We start from the raw sequence: 20,065 nt of genomic DNA, 5'->3' as shown, positions 1-20,065 counted from the left end.
ATGTTTAGTGAGTTGGTCACACCGCAGGTAAAGGTTACAAAGGCAGATAGGGAATGGGTGACCATCAGGCAGAGCAGTGGAAGGAAGATAGTGCAGGGGCCCCATGGCACCAGGGGTGGCTCTGCTGCAGAGCAGGGCAGGAAAGAGAGTGGGAGAGCTATAGTGGTAGGGAATTCTATTGTAAGGGGAATAGATAGGCGTTTCTGCGGCCGCAATGGAGACTCCAGGATGGTACATTGCCTCCCTGTTGCAAAGGTCAAGGATGTCTCGGAGCGGCTGCAGGGCATTCTGGAGGGGGAGGGTGAACAGCCAGTTGTCGTGCATATAAGTACTAACGATATAGGTTAAAAAAAACGGGATGAGCTCCTACAGGCTGAATTTAGAGAGCAAGGAGTTAAATTAAAAAGTAGGACCTCAAAGGTAGTAATCTCAGGATTGCTACCAGTGCCATGTGCTAATCAGAGTAGGAATCGCAGGATAGCTCAGATGAATACGTGGCTTGAAGAGTGATGCAAGAGGGAGGGATCCAAATTCCTGGGACATTGGAACTGGTTCTGGGGGAGGTGGGACCAGTACAAACCAGATGATCTGCACCTGGGCAGGACTGGAACCAATGTCTTAGGCGGAGTGTTTGCCAGTGCTGTTGGGGAGGGGTTAAACAAATATGGCAGAGGGATGGGAACCTCTGCCGGGAGGCAGAGGGAAATAAAATGGGGGCCGAAGCAAAAGATAGAAAGACGAAAAGTAAAAGTGGAGGGCAGAGAAACCCAAGGCAAAAATCAAAAAGGGCCACATTGCAACAAAATTCTAAAAGGACAAAGTGTTTTTCAAAAAAAAAACAAGCCTGAAGGCTGAGTCTCAATGCGAGGAGCATTCGTAATAAGGTGGATGAATTAACTGCGCAGAAAGCTGTTAATGGATATGATGTAATTGGGATTACGGAGACATGGCTCCAGGGTGACCAAGGCTGGGAACTTAACATCCTGGGTATTTAATATTCAGGAAGGATAGACAGAAAGGAAAAGGAGGTGGGGTAGCGTTGCTGGTTAAAGAGGAGATTAATGCAATAGTAAGGAAGGACATTAGCTTGGATGATGTGGAATCTGTATGGGTAGAGCTGCGGAACACCAAAGGGCAGAAAACGCTAGTGGGAGTTGTGTACAGACCACCAAACAGTAGTAGTGAGGTTGGGGACAGCATCAAACAGGAAATTCGGGATGCGTGCAATATAGGTACAGCAGTTACCATGGGTGACTTTAATCTACATATTGATTGGGCTAACCAATCTGGTAGCAATAGGTTGGCGGAGGATTTCCTGGAGCGTATAAGGGATGGTTTTCTAGACCAATATGTCGAGGAACCAATTAGAGACTGGGCCATCCTCGACTGGGTGTTGTGTAATGAGAGAGGATTAATTAGCAATCTTGTTGTGCGAGGCCCTTTGGAGAAGAGTGATCATAATATGGTAGAATTCTTCAAGATGGAGAGTGACACATTTAATTCAGAGACTAGGGTCCTGAACTTAAAGAAAGGTAACTTCGATGGTATGAGACATGAATTGGCTAGGATCGACTGGCGAATGATACTTCAAGGGTTGACAGTGGATAGGCAATGGCAAACATTTAAAGATCACATGGATGAATTTCAACAATTGTACATCCCTGTCTGGCATAAAAATAAAACGGGGAAGGTGACTCAACCGTGGTTAACAAGGGAAGTGAAGGATAGTGTTAAATCCAAGGAAGAGGCATATCAATTGGCCAGAAAAAGCAGCAAACCTGAGGACTGGAAGAAATTTAGAATTCAGCAGAGGAGGACAAAGGGTTTAATTAGGAGTGGAAAAATAGAGTATGAGAATAAGCTTGCAGGGAACATAAAAACTGACTGCAAAAGCTTCTATAGATATGTGAAGAGAAAAAGATTAGTGAAGACTAATGTAGGTCCCTTGCAGTCAGAAAAAGGTGAATTTATAATGGGGAACAACGAAATGGCAGACTAATTGAACAAATACTTTGGTTCTGTCTTCACTAAGGAAGACACAAATAACCTTCCGGAAATATTAGGGGACCGAGGATCTAGCGAGAAGGAGGTACTGAAGGAAATCCTTATTAGCTAGGAAATTGTGTTCGGGAAATTAATGGGATTGAGATCCCCAGGGCCTGATAATCTACATCCCAGAGTATTTAAGGAAGTGGCCCTAGAAATAGTGGATCATTGGTGGTCATTTTCCAACATTCTATACACTCTGGATCAGTTCCTATGGATTGGAAGGTAGCTAATGAAACCCCACTTTTTAAAAAAGGATGGAGAGAGAAAACTGAATTATAGACCGGTTAGCCTGACATCAGTGGTGGGGAAAATGTTGGAATCAATTATTAAAGATGAAGTAACAGCGCATTTGGAAAGCAGTGACAGGATCGGTCCAAGTCAACATGGATTTATGAAAGGGGAATCATGCTTGAAAAATCTTCTGGAATTTTTTGAGGTTGTAACTAGCGCAGTGGACAAGGGCGAACCAGTGGATGTGGTGTATTTGACTTTTGACAAGGTCCCACACAAGAGATGAGTGTGCAAAATTAAAGCACATGGTATTGGGGGTAAAGTATTGACGTGGGTAGAGAACTGGTTGGCAGACAGGAAGCAAAGAGTAGGAATAAACGGGTCCTTTTCAGAATGGCAGGTAGTGACTAGTGGGGTACCGCAAGGTTCAGTGCTGAGACCCCAGCTATTTACAATAGACATTAATGATTTAGACGAAGGAATTGAATGTAATATCTCCAAGTTTGCAGATGGCACTAAGCTGGGTGGCAGTTTGAGCTATGATGAGGATGCTAAGAGGCTGCAGGGTGACTTCGACAGGTTAGGTGAGTGGGCAAATGCATGGCAGATGCAGCATAATGTAGATAAATGTGAGGTTATCCACTTTGGTGGCAAAAACAGGAAGGCAGAATATTATCTGAATGGCGACAGATTAGTAAAAGGGGAGGTGCTACGAGACCTGGGTGTCATGGTACATCAGTCATTGAAAGTTGGCATGCAGGTACAACAGGCAAAAATGGCATGTTGGCCTTCATAGCGAGAGGAATTGAGTATAGGAGCAGGGAGGTCTTACTGCAGTTGTTCAGGGCCTTGGTGAGGCCACACCTTGAATATTGTGTGCAGTTTTTGTCTCCTAATCTGAGGAAGGACATTCTTGCTATGTAGGGAGTGCAGCAAAACATAGAAAATAGGTGCTGGAATAGGCCCTTCGGGCCTGCACCGCCATTCAATAAGATCATGGCTGATCATTCCCTCCGTACCCCTTTCCTGCTTTCTCTCCATACCCCTTGATCCCCTTAGCCGTAAGGGCCATATCTAACTCCCTCTTGAATATATCCAATGAACTGGCATCAACAACTCTCTGCAGCAGGGAATTCCATTGGTTAACAACTCTGAGTGAAGAAGTTTCTCCTCATCTCAGTCTTAAATGGCCTACCCCTTATCCTAAAACTATGTCCCCTGGTTCTGGACTTCCCCAACATCGGGAACATTCTTCCCGCACCTAACTTGTCCAGTTCCGTCAGAATCTTATACATTTCTGAGATCCCCTCTCATCCTTCTAAACTCCAGTGAATAAAGGCCCAGTTGATCCAGTCTCTCCTCATATGACACTCCAGCCATTCCTGGAATCAGTCTGGTGAACCTTCGCTGCACTCCCTCAATAGCAAGAACGTCCTTCCTCAGATTAGGAGACCAAAACTGTACACAATATTCCAGGTGAGGCCTCACTAAGGCCCTGTACAACTGCAGTAAGACCTCCCTGCTCCTATATGCAAATCCCCTAGCTATGAAGGCCAACATACCATTTGCTGCCTTCACCGCCTGCTGTACCTGCATGCCCACTTTCAGTGACTGATGAACCATGACACCCAGGTCTCGTTGCACCTCCCCTTTTCCTAATCTGCCGCCATCCAGATAATATTCTGCCTTCGTGTTTTTGCCCCCAAAATGGGTAACCTCACATTAATCCACATTATACTGCATTTGTCATGCATTTGTCCACTCACCTAACCTGTCCAAGTCACCCTGCAGCCTCTTAGCGTCCCCCTCACAGCTCACACCGCCACCCAGTTTAGTGTCATCTGCAAACTTGGAGATATTACAATCAATTCCTTCATCTAAATCGTTAATGTATATTGTAAAGAGCTGGGGTCCCAGCACTGACCCCTGCAGCACTCCACTAGTCACTGCCTGCCATTCTGAAAAGGACCCGTTTATCCCGACTCTCTGCTTCCTGTCTGCCAACCAGTTCTCTATCCACGTCAGTACATTACCCCCAATACCATGCGCTTTGATTTTGCACACCAATCTCTTGTGCGGGACCTTGTCAAAAGCCTTTTGAAAGTCCAAATACACCACGTCCACTGGTTCTCCCTTGTCCACTCTGCTAGTTACATGCTCAAAAAATTCCAGAAGATTCGTCAAGCATGATTTCCCTTCATTAAATCCATGCTGACTTGGTCCGATCCTGTCACTGCTTTCCAAATGCGCTGCTATTTCATAATGATTGATTCCAACATTTTCCCACTACTGATGTCAGGCTAACCAGTCTATAATTTCCCGCTTTCTCTCTCTTTTTTTAAAAAGTGGTGTTACATTTGCTACCCTCCAGTCCATCGGAACTGACCCAGAGTCGATTGACTGTTGGAAAATGATCACCAATGCATCCACTATTTCTAGGGCCACTTCCTTAAATACTCTGGGATGCAGACTATCAGGCCCCGGGGATGTATCGGCCTTCAATACCATCAATTTCCCTAACCCAATTTCCCGCCTAATAAGGATATCCTTCAGTTCCTCCTCCTCACTAGACCCACTGTCCCCTAGTAAAATCGGAAGGTTATTTTTGTCTTCCTTTGTGAAGACGGAACCGAAGTATTTGTTCAATTGGTCTGCCATTTCTTTATTCCCCATTATAAATTCACCTGAATCCGACTGCAAGGGACCTCTGTTTGTCTTCACTAATCTTTTTCTCTTCACATATTTATAGAAGCTTTTGCAGTCAGTTTTTATGTTCCCTGCAAGCTTCCTCTCGTATTATATTTTCCCCCTCTTAATTAAACCTTTCGTCTTCCTCTGTTGAATTCTACATTTCTCCCAGTCCTTAGGTTTGTTGCTTTTTTGAGCCAAATTATATGTCTCTTCCTTGGCTTTAACATTATCCTTAATTTCCCTTGTTAGCCATGGTTGAGCCACCTTCCCCGTTTTATTTTTACTCCAGACATGGATGTACAATTGCTGAAGTTCATCCATGTGATCTTTAAATGTTTGCCATTGCTTATCCACCGTCAACCCCTTTAAGTATCCTTTGCCGGTCTATTCTAGCCAATTCACACCTCATACCGTCGAAGTTACCTTTCTTTAAGTTCAGGACCCTAGTTTCCGAATTAACTGTGTCACTCTCCATCTTAATAAAGAATTCTACCATATTATGGTCACTCTTCCCCAAGGGGCTTCGCACAACAAGATTGCTAATTAGCCCCTTCTCATTACACATCACCCAGTCTAGGATGGCCAGCTCTCTCGTTAGCTCCTCAACATATTGGTCTAGAAAACCATCCCTAATACACTCCAAGAAATCCTCCTCCACTGCATTGCTACCTGTTTGGTTCGTCCAATCAATATGTAGATTAAAGTCGCCCATGGTAACTGCTGTACCTTTATTGCACACACCCCTTATTTCTTGTTTGATGCCATCCCCAACCTCACTACTATTGTTTGGTGGTCTGTACACAACTCCCACTCGCGTTTTCTGCCCTTTGGAATTCCGCAGCTCCACCCATACAGATTCCACATCATCCAGGCTAATGTCCCTCCTTACTATTTTTGCATTAATTTCCTCTTTAACCAGCAATGCCACCCCACCTCCTTTTCCTTTCTGTCTATCCTTCCTAAATGCTGAATACCCTTGGATGTTGCGTTCCCAGTCTTGGTCACCCTGGAGCCATGGCTCTGTGATGCCAATGACATCATACCCGTTAACTGCTATCTGTGCAGTTAATTCGTCCACATTTTTCCGAATACTCCTCGCATTGAGGCACAGAGCCTTCAGGCTTGTCTTTCTAACACACTTTGCCCCTTTAAAATGTTGCTGTAATGTGGCCCTTTTTGATTTTTGCCTTGGGTTTCTCTGCCCAATAGAATTGAGGGCAAACTATTGACCTGGTTAGGAAATTAGCTGAGTGGCAGGAGACAGAGAGTAGGGATAATGGGCAGGTACTCTAATTGGCGAGATATGACCAGTGGTGTCCGCAGGGATCTGTGTTGGGGCTGCAACTATTCACAGTATTTATTAACGACTTGGATGATAACATAGAAAGCCACATATCTAATTTTGCCATTGACATAAAGATAGGTGACATTGTAGGCAATGTAGGTGGAAGCATAAAATGACATTGGGATATCGATAGATTAAGTGAATGAGTGAAACTGGCAAATAAATTTCAATGTAGGCAAATGTGAGGTCATCCACTTTGGGCCTAAAAAGGGTAGAACAGGATACTTTCTAAATGGTAAAAAGTTAAAAACAATGGAGGTCCAAAGAGACTCCGGGGGGGGGGGGGGGTCTATGTACATCGATCATTAAAATGTCATGGACAGGTGCAGAAAATAATCAACAGGCTAATGGAATGCTGGCCTTTATATCTCGAGGACTAGAATACAAGGGGGTAGAGGTTATGCTGCAGCTGTACAAAGCCCTGGTTAGACCACACCTGAAGCACTGAGCAGTTCTGGGCCCCACACCTTAAGGAGGAGATATTGGCCTTGGAGGGAGTGCAGCCTGGGTTTACTAGAATAATAACTGGACTCCAAAGGTTAAATTACGAGGAGAGATTACACAAACTCTGGTTGTATTCCCTGGAATTTAGAAGATAAAGGTGTGATCTGATTAAAGTGTTCAGGATATTGAGGGGAGCTGATGGGGTAGACAGAGAGACACTATTCCTGCTAATCTAAGATTAGGGGACATAACCTAAAAGTTAGAGCCAAGCCTTTCAGGAGTGAAGTTAGGAAACACTTCTACATGCAAAGGGTGATAGAAGTTTAGACCTCTCTTCCGCAAACGGCAATTGATGCTAGATCAATTGTTAATTTTCAATCTGAGATTTATCGTTTTTTGTAAACCAAAGGTATTGAGGGATTATGGTGTAAATGTGGAGAGAGGTGACAGATCAGCCATTGAATGGCAGAACAGGCTCGAGGAGCTAAATGGTCTACTCCTGTTCCTGTCGTGAAAGGGAAATAAATAGAGGGCTATTGGCAAATAGCAGGGGAGTGGGACTAATTGGAAAGCTCGAGCAAGGAGCTGACACAGGCATGCTGAGCTGGATGGCCTCCTCCTGTACTGTATCATACTACGATACTATAGATTGTAAATGGTGTGGAAACGGTAGATTAAGGCACTTAAATTAAATAGTGAGGGTAAGACTAGGATCATACATTTATACAAATAAAATCAAACTTGGAACTGAGATCATTCTCCTCCACACCGAGAAATCAGCACTTGGAATGGAACCCTGGAGAGGAAGGTAGAGGTGGAGAAATGATTGGAATTTGCAATGGGAGAACTTTAAGGGTAATTCTGGACCAATGAGGCTTGTCTCGAAATCTTGATTTCGATGCTTTGATTGGGAAGCAATGGGTTTTTAATGGAATGGTGAGCTAGATGGTCTTTGTTCATTGTAACGGTAGCGGCAGTAGTCGCTCACTGTATTTGGGAGCTATGGGGTTTCTCTATTGCGGAATTATACACTATGCACAATTAATCTATAGTACAGTAGGATCCACTTGTAGTGATCACACGCAAGCATTGCAAGATCTAGTGAAATTATTGGGCCACAAACATTAGTTAGGCACTAAAATTGTCATTTAGATATTTTGATTAGGTTGCATCAGTGGTGAAATTTATGCATCTTTTTAAAACATTGTGAACAATTTGAAGTTGTAACATTCAAAACAGAAAAATTAAAACTTTTGGGGTAATTTTGGTAAAGTTATGAGTAGTCCAGTGGCAATTTAGAAATCTGATTCCTTAAGTAGTGCTTCTATGTAGTGTTGTCACACTTAAACCAATTCACTAAGATTGTGTGAAAATGCCTCTTGTGGAACACACACATTTTCCCCTCAAATTGCTCTTGTTTTCACTCCCACCACTAGCTGTAACCATCAGCCCTTTGCCCAAAATGCTCTTTTCAGATGCAAGCTTCTGAAGAATGCAATCTTTAATGTTACTGATTGTAATTTTCCAAACTTCAAGTAGATGCAGAGCAAGTTCACCATTGCTATACTGATAGCATTGAATGGTTCTTCCATTGGGGAGATCTTGAGCGGTCAATCACAAATTTTATAGTGAGGAGCTGTTATACTTGTATAAATACTTATAAAGTATGCCTTGAATCATTTATCTTGTAGAACCAAAATAGTTCAAAATGTCTCTCTCTGCTGAACTGTTGTCTGCTGTTCAGTGATATATTTTGAGTTCTTTGCCTTAGATTGAATATTGATTCAATTTTTTTGCCCCATCTAGGAAGCGGGTGATAACAACCAGTTCTGCTGGAGGAACCTCTTTTCGTGTATAAACCTCCTTCGAATCCTCAATAAACTGACCAAATGGAAACATTCAAGGACCATGGTGCGTCTTGTCGACTATACATTTAGAAGCACCTCATAATTCTATCGGATCGTAAAAGCAATAGGCTCCTTTTTATTAAAAAAATTATACAAAAATGATTAACTGTAGTAACAATGTGACTGCTTGAATTACATAATCAATTCTAACCATACGAAACCGTTCCCTCATCGTGCAACTGCTGATGCACTTGTTACATATCCTGATTCGATTATACATTCCATCTCCAGCTTATACTGAGTCTTTCAGTTTGACGAGGTTGTGAGATTTGACTGGCTCCAGTTAAGTGTTGGTGTGAAAACTGAAACCTTAAAAAGGAAAGTGACTGCCCTGAGTCTGAAATTCCCTCTGCCTGCTTGCGTTAATTGTTAAACGCTCCCTTATAGAAATTCTGTGTTCTACAATGCTGCATTCAGCATTTTGTATAGTAAAATATTACATTCAACCTTTACAATGAAGAGGATGCTTTAAAGCTAGTCAGTACGTCATATTCGTGGTTTTTCAACAGTTTCTATGTATGAGATCCCACCACAGTCTATAATAACATTTATTACAACACTAAATCACAGCTGTAAACCCCTAAAATATAAAATAATTTTAGGAATCCATGTTTGATACCTGCACACTGGGGAATGTTATCACTTACCAAATTGTAGTATGAAATTATTAGGTCATATTTTGCAAAGAGGAGCATTTAAAAAAGGGGGACAGCCTGTCATCCGTTGCCTTCAGTGAGTATCTGTTCATGTCTTGTTTATTATATAGATGCTGGTAGTGTTTAAGTCGGCCCCGATCCTGAAGCGAGCACTCAAGGTGAAACAAGCCATGATGCAGTTATATGTCCTGAAGCTGCTGAAGGTGCAGACCAAATACCTGGGCCGCCAGTGGCGGAAAAGCAACATGAAGACAATGTCCGCAATCTACCAAAAGGTGCGCCACCGACTGAACGATGACTGGGCTTATGGAAATGGTAAGGGGCCAATATTTGTAATTCTGTAACACAAGTCATGTTCTTTAACTCTTTCTCCACAGAAATCAAAAAGCTGATGCTGTAGTTAATTTTTATCTCATCTGCTCAGGTTTGACCTGTAATTCATCTTCATACTGAGAAGACGAGCTAAAATGTTTGGGATAATTTAAAAACAGATCGATTCATTAAAGAGAAAGAGAAGAAAAAAGCTTACATTTATATGGTGCCTTGTCACTTCTCTCAAAGTGCTTCAAATGCAGTGAATTGCTTTGAAGCTAAACCACTGTTATGTAAGTAAATGCAGTAGCCAGTTTGTGCACAGCAAGATCTCTCAAATAGCAGTTGAATCTGTTTGGTGATGTTAGTTAAGAGATGAATGTTGACCAGGATACTGGAGGGCTACCTGTGCTTAAACAAGTGCCAAAGGATCCTTAATATCCACCTGAACTGCAGAACACAAAGCTGAGTTCTGTTTAACATCACCTCCAAAAAAGGGCCCTTTTGTAATGAAGAACTTAATCAGTACTGCTCACCTCGATTGTCTGCTGAAGGCCCAGAGTTGCACCCTGAATTTATATTTTTTTGAATGATTTATTCTCAGGATGTGGGTGTCACTGATAAGGTCAACATTTATTGGCCATCCCTAATCGCCCCTTGACAAGGTGGTGCTGGACTTTCTTGAACTGCTGCAGTCCGTGTGGTGGCGATGCTCCCACAGTGCACCTTCACACGGACTGTGGCTGGGAGAGATGACGTCAGAAGATTGACTGGAATCCAGGGCTTGCCCATTTGTGCTGAAATGCATAATCTAGGCTGACTGACCAGTGCAGTACGAAGATAATGTTGCATTGTCAGAGTTGTTTCCTTTTAGATTAAACATTAAATCTAAGCTCCTACTCAAGTAGAGTTATTTTTTTATCTGTAATAATAATGGGAATATGGTGGAGTTGGTATTCTGGGATGACATTCAAAGGGTCTCCTTACGAACAAGCATGGTGAAGATTTTCGACCCAATCGGAAGCTGCCAACAATGACAGTAATTGACTGCATTGGCACATCAGGAATTTTGAAGATCTTCCGAAGCCCATCTTAAATAAAAAAGGTTGCAAATTTAATTCTCATTTTTAAAAATGTTGTTTTTAGATCTTGACGCCCGCCCGTGGGATTTTCAGGCCGAGGAATGTGCGTTGAGAGCCAACATTGAACGATTTAATAGTCGTAGATATGACAAAAACCCCAGCAATCCTGATTTTGCTCCCGTGGATAACTGTTTGCAGAGTGTCTTGGGACAGCAGCTGGTGCTACCAGAAGCCTTCCAAATGAACTATGACCTTTGGCTCGAGAGGGAAGTGTTCTCCAAGCCAATCAGCTGGGAGGAGCTTCTGCAGTAATTTACAACTCCTTTCTGTATAGTAGTCAATTATTTTGTAACTGTAATAAATTAGTCACTCTCCATGAACATAGTTGGGTTTTGCAGACTGAGATCATACTGTTTAATTATGACCATGTTGATAACAGGAATCCTCGCTGAGTTTTTTTCCATCCGTTATATGTGGTGCTGAGGCCAAATGCCGAGCCCCAGCACCTGCTGCGAAGGGCCTGTATGGACATTGGGAGGGATTGCATTGGACTTGTGATGGCTCGTATGGTTGAATAGCTTGCTTAGGATCACACGTAAACAAGTACTTGGATGAGGTACCAGAGGACAGCCATACCTGCAAGAATCAGGAAAGGAGATGAAAAAATTGAAAGGGGAGAAATTGAGAGACATTCAAGCCACTGGGGCTCACTGACTAGTGAGAAAGGGGATGTGATGAAAAAGCATAAAATGCTGCTTTGTACTTCTCTACTTTTTGTGGCTAAAATTAAGCAAGAATTCTGCCCTCTAGGTGGCAATAAAGGGAAGTTAGTCACTGTGTCAGATCAGATGACTGCTGGTTCTTGTGGCAATCATTTATTGTTAATAATCTGTCTTTCTGGATGGTCTACTTAAACTTTTTCTTCTGTTCTAACTGTTTGCAAAGAATGAAAATGCAGGCTGTTTGAGATAACTGCCTTTGAATTATTTTTATTCTCCTGCTCCAATCTCAGTTTTGCTGATCATCGCATTAACTCTTACTCCTAATCTTCCTGCAACAATCTATAAAGAATGAAGAAATCCACTTCCTGATTCACACACTCTTATCTGTTATAGCTTCAGATGTATTATGGGCCGTAACCCTTTACCTTGGTTTCTTAATAAACATTAAGAGCTGCTTAGTGGGACGTGAGTAAGTGGGGCACTGGTAGTATTGTGGTTTGGTGTATATTTTGCATTATTCCCATTTAATCGTTATGTATGTAATAGCAATGTTTTCTGGCCCTAGAGATGTCTTGGAAATTGTGGGCTGGAGCTCAGTGGTGTGTCTTACAGTTGTATTTCTGCTATGTTTAAACAGTCATGACTAAAATCCTAAATACTTGTTTTAAAGCAAAATTATTCCAACCATAGAATTCTAATGGATCAGACCCTTGTTAACTCCCATTTTATGGAATTCCAATAGACCAGACTAATTTTGGAGAATTGCATTGAGTCACACTCTTTCCATTCACTCCGACTGTGTAGGATTTTGATGGATCAAACCCCCTCCAATTCATTCAAATTGTATATTGGACTCGATCTCTTCCCATTCACTTCTGCTGGCGCACAATTCCTGATTAAAGTGCAAAGAATCCATGCCCACTGTGATCCACGCACATGCATTAATTTCTAATGGCCCTTTTCCAATGTTAAGCAGACTGAAAATCATTGATCTGCTACATGACAGATCTTTTAAAAGATTAATCCCTTTTCAAATGTGTATTTTAGTTTGTTTTTTGTACAGATCACTTTGCATCAACATAATTAAATAATGTATTCAGCAAAGATTGATAGTTCTTTTTCTCGCCAAACGAGTTATGGGCTTGTCAGGATTTGGGTCCGTTCTTGTATTGGGATAGAGTTAAGTCAAACAACAATTGTGTTGAAAAATAATTGAAAGGAGGGTGGCTGTGTGACACTTTGAATCTGAAAAGGTTCTTCAACCACCAGGTGAAGGTACTACAGGGTATGATGCAGACCAAGTGAGCTGCTTCCCTTATTGGAGAATATACCCTCAAACAACACAAAGCATCGGAATATTTTGAGCTTCTTTGGGATGGGAAGTGTGTGAGGAATTAAGTGAAATGTTATTGCCACCTAGCTCTCTGTTCTGTAAGTAACAAATTGTGAATTGTGAATGATGTACTAACAGAATGATTTATCAACATCACTGCTTCATAGTGCACTTATTTATTTGATTTAATCAGAACATTTGGCAATGAGGATTGGGATCATTTTAGCACATTCCCAGACTTAGGTGTACTCGTAGTATCCTAGCATATTTAGATTATTAAAAATACTGATTCCTTTTTCACGCAACTCCTCACTAATTCCTGCAGACTGGCGATGTGCATTGTCCAACTTGGCTGTTGATCTGCAAATTGAGATATCTATCATGCATTGGTTCTTAATCTCTGCGTATGTGGACTGCAGGTTCACATACTGTCTCTCATTTTTGCAAGCGTGACCTTATAAGGCATGTCAATCATAGAGCCTTTCTGGCAAAGCAATGCTACAAACTGCAATCATACTGTATTCCTTTTTAATCATGGTGCTATACTAATATTAGATGTTATGAACATTTAAAACATGGTTTTGTTATATGTATGTTAGTAAAATAGATAATTTCTGTAAATGAATTGTATTATTGAATTATTTCCTTTGTGTGTTCCCGCTTCATGACATCGGAACTCTTTCCCTGTGGGTTATTCACATTCTGAGAATAATGGTCCTGGCCTTGTGTGGGCTGGAAGTTACTCAAAACACCGTGTGTTAATGGGGTATAACCAGTTTATGTATATGACACATGATCTGAGTTACTGGTTGCAACACTCCTTAGCGTTGTGTATATAGTGATGAGGCTGCTGGCCCCATCTTTGTGGGTATTATGGGGTCTATTACAAGGAATGGAATTCCAACCTGGTATAAAGTTGAATGTGTAATAATGTGGCAGATCCACTGAACCAGCAGAGGAGCAAAATCCCAGTTCCTTTTATGAACAGTCGACTCCCAATAAAATCCAATGTATCTTGGGATGAACAAGGCATTAATCTGCAAACTCTTGGCCTTCAGCAGCCTTGCAGGTCTATTCAAAATAACTGGTCCATTGCAACCAAATCTTTGACGGCTGAAAAATGTGCTTGATGTTTTGAATGAGGTCGGAGTTGTGAAATTGGGAATAAGGTGGTATTGATTAAAAGCTAGTTATAAAACCAGAGACCAAGCGCTGAAATATTGACCCCGAAAGAGGCCTGTTACGGAGATTATTTAACCTTTTCCCAGTGCCTGTACTTGCTCTGAATTTTATGAGGCACAATAAGTGGCTTAGTTTCTGAATTTGTTTCTGTTGCAGCTTTGTTTTTGCTCCCTTATTGAAGGTTGTTTTTAAGCGCCAATTCTTTAAGTGGAGGATGAAAGTTGCCCAGTCAGATTCTATGCTCAAATCCAGCCAACTTTCTAAATGTTGATGTTACTTTTATGGCTGTGGGCTCCTGGCTTACTCTGGGCTATTTAATGGCTTATGTGGCACCAAAGGGGTTTGCTACCAAATATAATTCTGCCCATTAACGCTTTCCGTATCTCTATTTACTGGAGAACCTGCATGGAATTCGGACACTGAAATAAAAGCAGAACATGTTGAAAACATGCAACGTCCACGATGATGATGTCACATCTATACGTGAACCTTCATTTCTTGTCTCAAGTGCTGTGCATTTTTTGTTTACCCGTGTTAAATATATAAATACAGAATCGCTACTGTGTTGGTCCTGGCTGTGCACAAACTGTTGCACTCCCTTTTTGAATGTACGTTATTGGCCCGGAGTTTGCGGCCTGTGGCCCCAGAGAAAACTGCCCACAGATCTCTGTTTGCCATCCATAGTGGGGAATTCCTGAGCACAATCTGCTGTGATATTAACAAACTGTCTCAGCAGCCAATCACAATACAGAATCCGCGCAGACAGCGAAGTAGAAATGAGAACATGCTTTTATCCCGACTTTTTAAAAAAGTTAGAGAGCCAAACAAATAACGTTTGTGTAGTAATCAGTACGGTGTTAAAACCCTAATTATACCGCATCCAACAAGGCACAACATTAAATGGGGTTTTTAACGGGGATTTTACTGTGGGAAAACCCAAGCTTTCCTCTGTTTCACTGGGGGGGGGGGGGGGGGGGTGGAGAATTATTGACTGCAGCCGTAGGATTTCCGCTGGTGCGCGTGCGGTCACTTTCACTGCGGTAGTAACGAGCGTTATTACTTTGTCGTCACTACCCACTGCAAATTCTGGCCTATTGTGTTTTATTTTCCTGGCTGGACTCCAAAGTAAACCCCCCAAAAAAATCATTATCTTGGGATATAAGTGAAAATGATGACCTTGCACACTTATAGAGAGTTGAACTGGAGTTTGCATCAGTGTGTGATAAGCTTTAGTGTTTGTGTACTGATATTCAACAGCATTACCATCACTGAATCCCCTACCATCATCATTGACCAGGAATTTAACTGGACCAGCCCCATAAATACCGTGGCAACAAGAGCGGGTCAGAGGCTGAGTATTCCGTGGCGAGTGTCTCACCACCTGACTCCCCAACGGCTTTTCCCCCATCTACAAGGCACAAGTCAGGAGTGTGATGGAACACTCTCCACTTGCCTGGATGAGTGCAGCTCCAACAACACTCAAGAAGCTCGACACCATCCAGCACAAAGCAGCCCACTTGATCGGGACCCCATCCACCACCTTTAACATTCATTCCATCACCGATGTACCGTGGCTGCAATGTGTACCATCTCATAAGATGCACTGTAACACCTCCCAAACCTGCGACCTCAACCACCTAGAAGGACAAGGGTAGCAAGCGATTGGGAACACCATCACCTCCACATTTCCCTCCATATCCCACACCATCCTGACTTGGAAATATATCGCCGTTCCTTCATCATGTCGAGGAACCAACTAGAGGGCTGGCCATCCTACTCTGGGTGATACGCAACCATAAAGGACTAATTAGCAATCTTGTTGTGCAAGGCCCCTTGGGAAAGAGTAACCATAATATTGCAGAATTCTTTATTAAGATGGAGAGTGACACAGTTAATTCAGAGACAAGGCTCCTGAACTTAAGGAAACGTAACTTCGATGATATAAGATGTGAATTGGCTAGAATAGATTGGCAAATGATACTTAAAGGGTTGACGGAGTATAGGCAATGGCAAACATTTAAAGATCACATGGATGAACTTCAACAATTGCACATCATTGTCTGGAGTAAAAATAAAACTGGGAAGGTGGCTCAACCGTGGCTAAGAGGGAAATTAAGGATAGTGTTAAATCCAAGGACGAGGCATATAAATTGGCCAGAAAAAGAAGCAAGCCTGAGGACTGGAAGAATTTTGATAATTCAGCAGCGGAGGACAAAGGGTTTAATTAGGAGGGGGAAAGTAGAGTATGAGAGGAAGCTTGCCGGGAACATAAAAACTGACTGCAAAAGCTTCTATAGACATGTGAAGAGAAAAAGATTTGTGAAGACAAACATAGGTCCCTTGCAGTCAGATTCAGGTGAATTTATAATGGGGAACAAAGAAATGGCGGCCGACTTGAACAAATACTTTGGTTCCATCTTCACGAAGGAAGACACAAATATCCTTCTGGAAATAATAAGGGACCGAGGGTCCATGTGAGAAGGAGGAACTGAAGGAAATTGTTTAGGCGGGAAATTGATGGGATTGAAGGCCGATAAATCCCTGGGGCCTGATAGTCTGCATCCCAGAGTACTTAAGGAAGTGGCCCTACAAATAGTGGATGCATTGGTGATCATTTTCCAACAGTCTATTGATTCTGGATCAGTTCCTATGGATTGGAGGGTAGCTAATGTAACACCACTTTTTAAGAAAGGAGGGAGAGAAAAAACAGGTAATTAAAGACCGGTTAGCCTGACATCAGCAGTGGGGAAAATGTTGGAATCAGTTATTAAAGATGAAATAGCAGCACATTTGGAAAGCAGTGACAGGATCAGTCCAAGTCAGCATGGATTTATGAAAGGGAAATCATGCTTGACAAATCTTCTGGAATTTTTTTGAGGATATAACTCGTAGAGTAGACAAGGGAGAACCAGTGGATGTGGTGTATTTGGACTTTCAAAAAGCTTTTGACAAGGTCCCACACAAGAGATTGGTGTGCAAAATTAAAGCACATGGTATTGGGGGTAATGTACTGACGTGGATAGAGAACTGGTTGACAGACAGGAAACAGAGTCGGGATAAATTGGTCCTTTTCAGAATGGCAGGCAGTGACTAGTGGGGTGCTGCAGGGCTCAGTGCTGGGATCCCAGCTATTTACAATACACAATGATTTGGATGAAGGAATTGAGTGTAATATCTCCAAATTTGCAGATGACACTAAGCTGGGTGGTGGTGTGAGCTGTGAGGAGGACGTTAAGAGGCTGCAGGGTGACTTGGACAGGTTAGGCGAGTGAGCAAACGCATAACAGATGCAGTACAATGTGGATAAATGTGAGGTTATCCATTTTGGCAAAAACACGAAGGCAGAATATTATCTGAATGGCAGCAGATTAGGAGAAGGGGAGATGCAACGAGACCTGGGTGTCATGGTACAGCAGTCGGTGAAGAAGGCAAATAGTATGTTGGCCTTCATAGCTAGGGGATTTGAATATAGGAGCAGGGAGGTCTTGAGGGCAGAGTTGGCTAAAGTAGACTGGAAACAGACTAAACGGTGGCACAATTGAGGAACAGTGGAGGACTTTTAAGGAGCTCTTTCATAGTGCTCAACAAAAATATATTCCAGTGAAAAAGAAGGCCGGTAAGAGAAGGGATAACCAGTTGTGGATAACCAAGGAAATAAAGGAGAGTATCAAATTAAAAACCAATGCGTATAAGGTGGCCACGGTTAGTGGGAAAATAGAAGATTGGGAAAATTTTAAACGACAGCAAAGAATGACTAAGAAAGCAATGAAGAAAGGAAAGATAGATTACGAAAGTGAACTTGCACAAAACATAAAAACAGATAGTAAAAGCTTTTACCGATATATAAAACGGAGGAGAGTGACTAAAGTAAATGTTGGTCCCTTAGAAGATGAGAAGGGGGATTTAATATTGGGAAATGTGGAAATGGCTGAGACCTTAAACAATTATTTTGCTTCGGTCTTCACAGTGGAAGACACAAAAACCATGGCAAAAATTGCTGGTCACAGGAATGTGGGAAGGGAGGACCTTGAGACAATCACTATCACTAGGGGGGTAGTGCTGGACAGGCTAATGGGACTCAAGGTAGACAAGTCCCCTGGTCCTGATGAAATGCATCCCAGGGTATTAAAAGAGATGGCGGAAGTTATAGCAGATGCATTTGTTATAATCTACCAAAAATCTCTGGACTCTGGGTAGGTACCAGCGGGTTGGAAAACAGCTAATGTAACGCCTGTTTAAAAAAGGGGGCAGACAAAAGGCAGGTAACTATAGGCCAGTTAGTTTAACATCTGTAGTGGGGAAAATGCTTGAAACTATCATTAAGGAAGAAATAGCGGGACATCGAGATAGGAATAGTGCAATCAAGCAGACGCAGCATGGATTCATGAAGGGGAAATCATGTTTAACTAATTTACTGGAATTCTTTGAGGATATAACAAGCATGGTGGACAGAGGTGTACCGATGGATGTGGTGTATTTAGATTTTCAAAAGGCATTCGATAAGGTGCCACACAAAATGTTACTGCAGAAGATAAGGGTACGCGGAATCAGAGGAAATGTATTAGCAGGGATAGAGAATTGGCTGGCTAACAGAAAGCAGAGAGTCGGGATAAATGGGTCCTTTTCGGGTTGGAAATCGGTGGTTAGTGGTGTGCCACAGGGATCAGTGCTGGGACCACAACTGTTTACAATATACATAGATGACCTGGAAGAGGGGACAGAGTGTAGTGTAACAAAATTTGCAGATGACACAAAGATTAGTGGGAAAGCTGGTTGTGTAGAGGACACAGAAAGGCTGCAAAGAGATTTAGATAGGTTAAGCGAATGGGCTAAGGTTTGGCAGATAGAATACAATGTCGGAAAGTGTGAGGTCATCCACCTTGGGGAAAAAAAACAGTAAAAGGGAATGTTATTTGAATGGGGAGAAATTACAACATGCTGAGATGCAGAGGGACCTGGGGGTCCTTGTGCATGAATCCCAAAAGTTAGTTTGCAGGTGCAGCAGGTAATCAGGAAGGCGAATGGGATGTTGGCCTTCATTGCGAGAGGGATGGCGTACAAAAGCAGGGAGGTCCTTCTGCAACTGTATAGGGTATTGGTGAGGCCGCACCTGGAGTACTGCATGCAGTTTTGGTCACCTTACTTAAGGAAGGATATACTAGCTTTGGAGGGGGTACAGAGACGATTCACGAGGCTGATTCCGGAGATGAGGGGGTTACCTTATGATGATAGATTGAGTAGGCTGGGTCTTTACTCATTGGAGTTCAGAAGGATGAGGGGGGAATCTTATAGAAACATTTAAAATAATGAAAGGGATCGACAAGATAGAGGCAGAGAGGTTGTTTCCACTGGTTGGGGAGACTTGAACTAGGGGGCACAGCCTCAAAATACAGGGGAGCCAATTTAAAACCGAGTTGAGAAGAAATTTATTCTCCCAGGGGGTTGTGAATCTGTGGAATTCTCTGCCCAAGGAAGCAGTTGAGGCTAGCTCATTGAATGTATTCAAGTCACAGATAGATAGATTTTTAACCAATAAGGGAATTAAGGGTTACGGGGAGCGGGCGGGTAAGTGGAGCTGAGTCCACGGCCAGATCAGCCATGATCTTGTTGAATGGTGGAGCAGGCTCGAGGGGCTAGATGGCCTACTCCTGTTCCTAATTCTTATGTTCTTATGTTACTGCAGTTGTGCAGGGCCTTAGTGAGGCCTCACCTGGAATAGTGTGTTCAGTTTTGGTCTAATCTGAGGAAGGATGTTCTTGCTATTGAGAGTGGAGTGAAGGTTCACCAGACTGATTCCCGGGATGGCAAGTCTGACATGAGGAGATGCTGGATCGACTGGGCCTGTATTCACTGGAGTTTCGAAGGATGAGAGGGGATATCATAGAAACATAAAATTCTGATGGGACTGGACAGGTTAGATGCAGGAAGAATGTTCCGGATGTTGGGGAAGTCCAGAACCAGGGCACACAGTCTAAAGATAAGGGGTAAGCCATTTAGGACTGAGATGAGGAGAAACTTCTTCACTCAGAGTTGTTAACCTGTGGAATTCTCTACGGCAAAACTGTTGATGCCAGTTCGTTGGATGTATTCAAGAGGGCGTTAGATATGGCC

The 20,065-nt window shown here is 42.5% G+C and overlaps 1 protein-coding gene across 2 annotated transcripts in view; it reads left to right on the top strand.

The window, feature by feature from the left end:
• The window catches only part of strip1 (striatin interacting protein 1), a 118,037-nt gene extending 106,940 nt beyond the window's left edge, over positions 1–11,097 (top strand). The window contains exons 19-21 of one of the 2 annotated variants that reach the window (XM_070859291.1): positions 8,567–8,671; positions 9,434–9,638; positions 10,782–11,097. In XM_070859291.1, the coding sequence (XP_070715392.1) occupies positions 8,567–8,671; positions 9,434–9,638; positions 10,782–11,029 (558 nt within the window). In that variant the 3' untranslated portion in view covers positions 11,030–11,097. Of the gene's footprint in view, positions 1–8,566; positions 8,672–9,433; positions 9,639–10,781 lie in introns of those variants that run through there. The other variant, XR_011587499.1, reaches the window with a different exon arrangement.
• Positions 11,098–20,065: the final 8,968 nt, after the last annotated feature.

This window comes from Pristiophorus japonicus, chromosome 17, assembly GCF_044704955.1.
Source record: "Pristiophorus japonicus isolate sPriJap1 chromosome 17, sPriJap1.hap1, whole genome shotgun sequence".
Classification (NCBI taxonomy): domain Eukaryota; kingdom Metazoa; phylum Chordata; class Chondrichthyes; family Pristiophoridae; genus Pristiophorus; species Pristiophorus japonicus.
The sequence above is the reverse complement of the archived record's forward strand: the minus strand, read 5'-3'. Positions and strand labels throughout refer to the sequence as shown.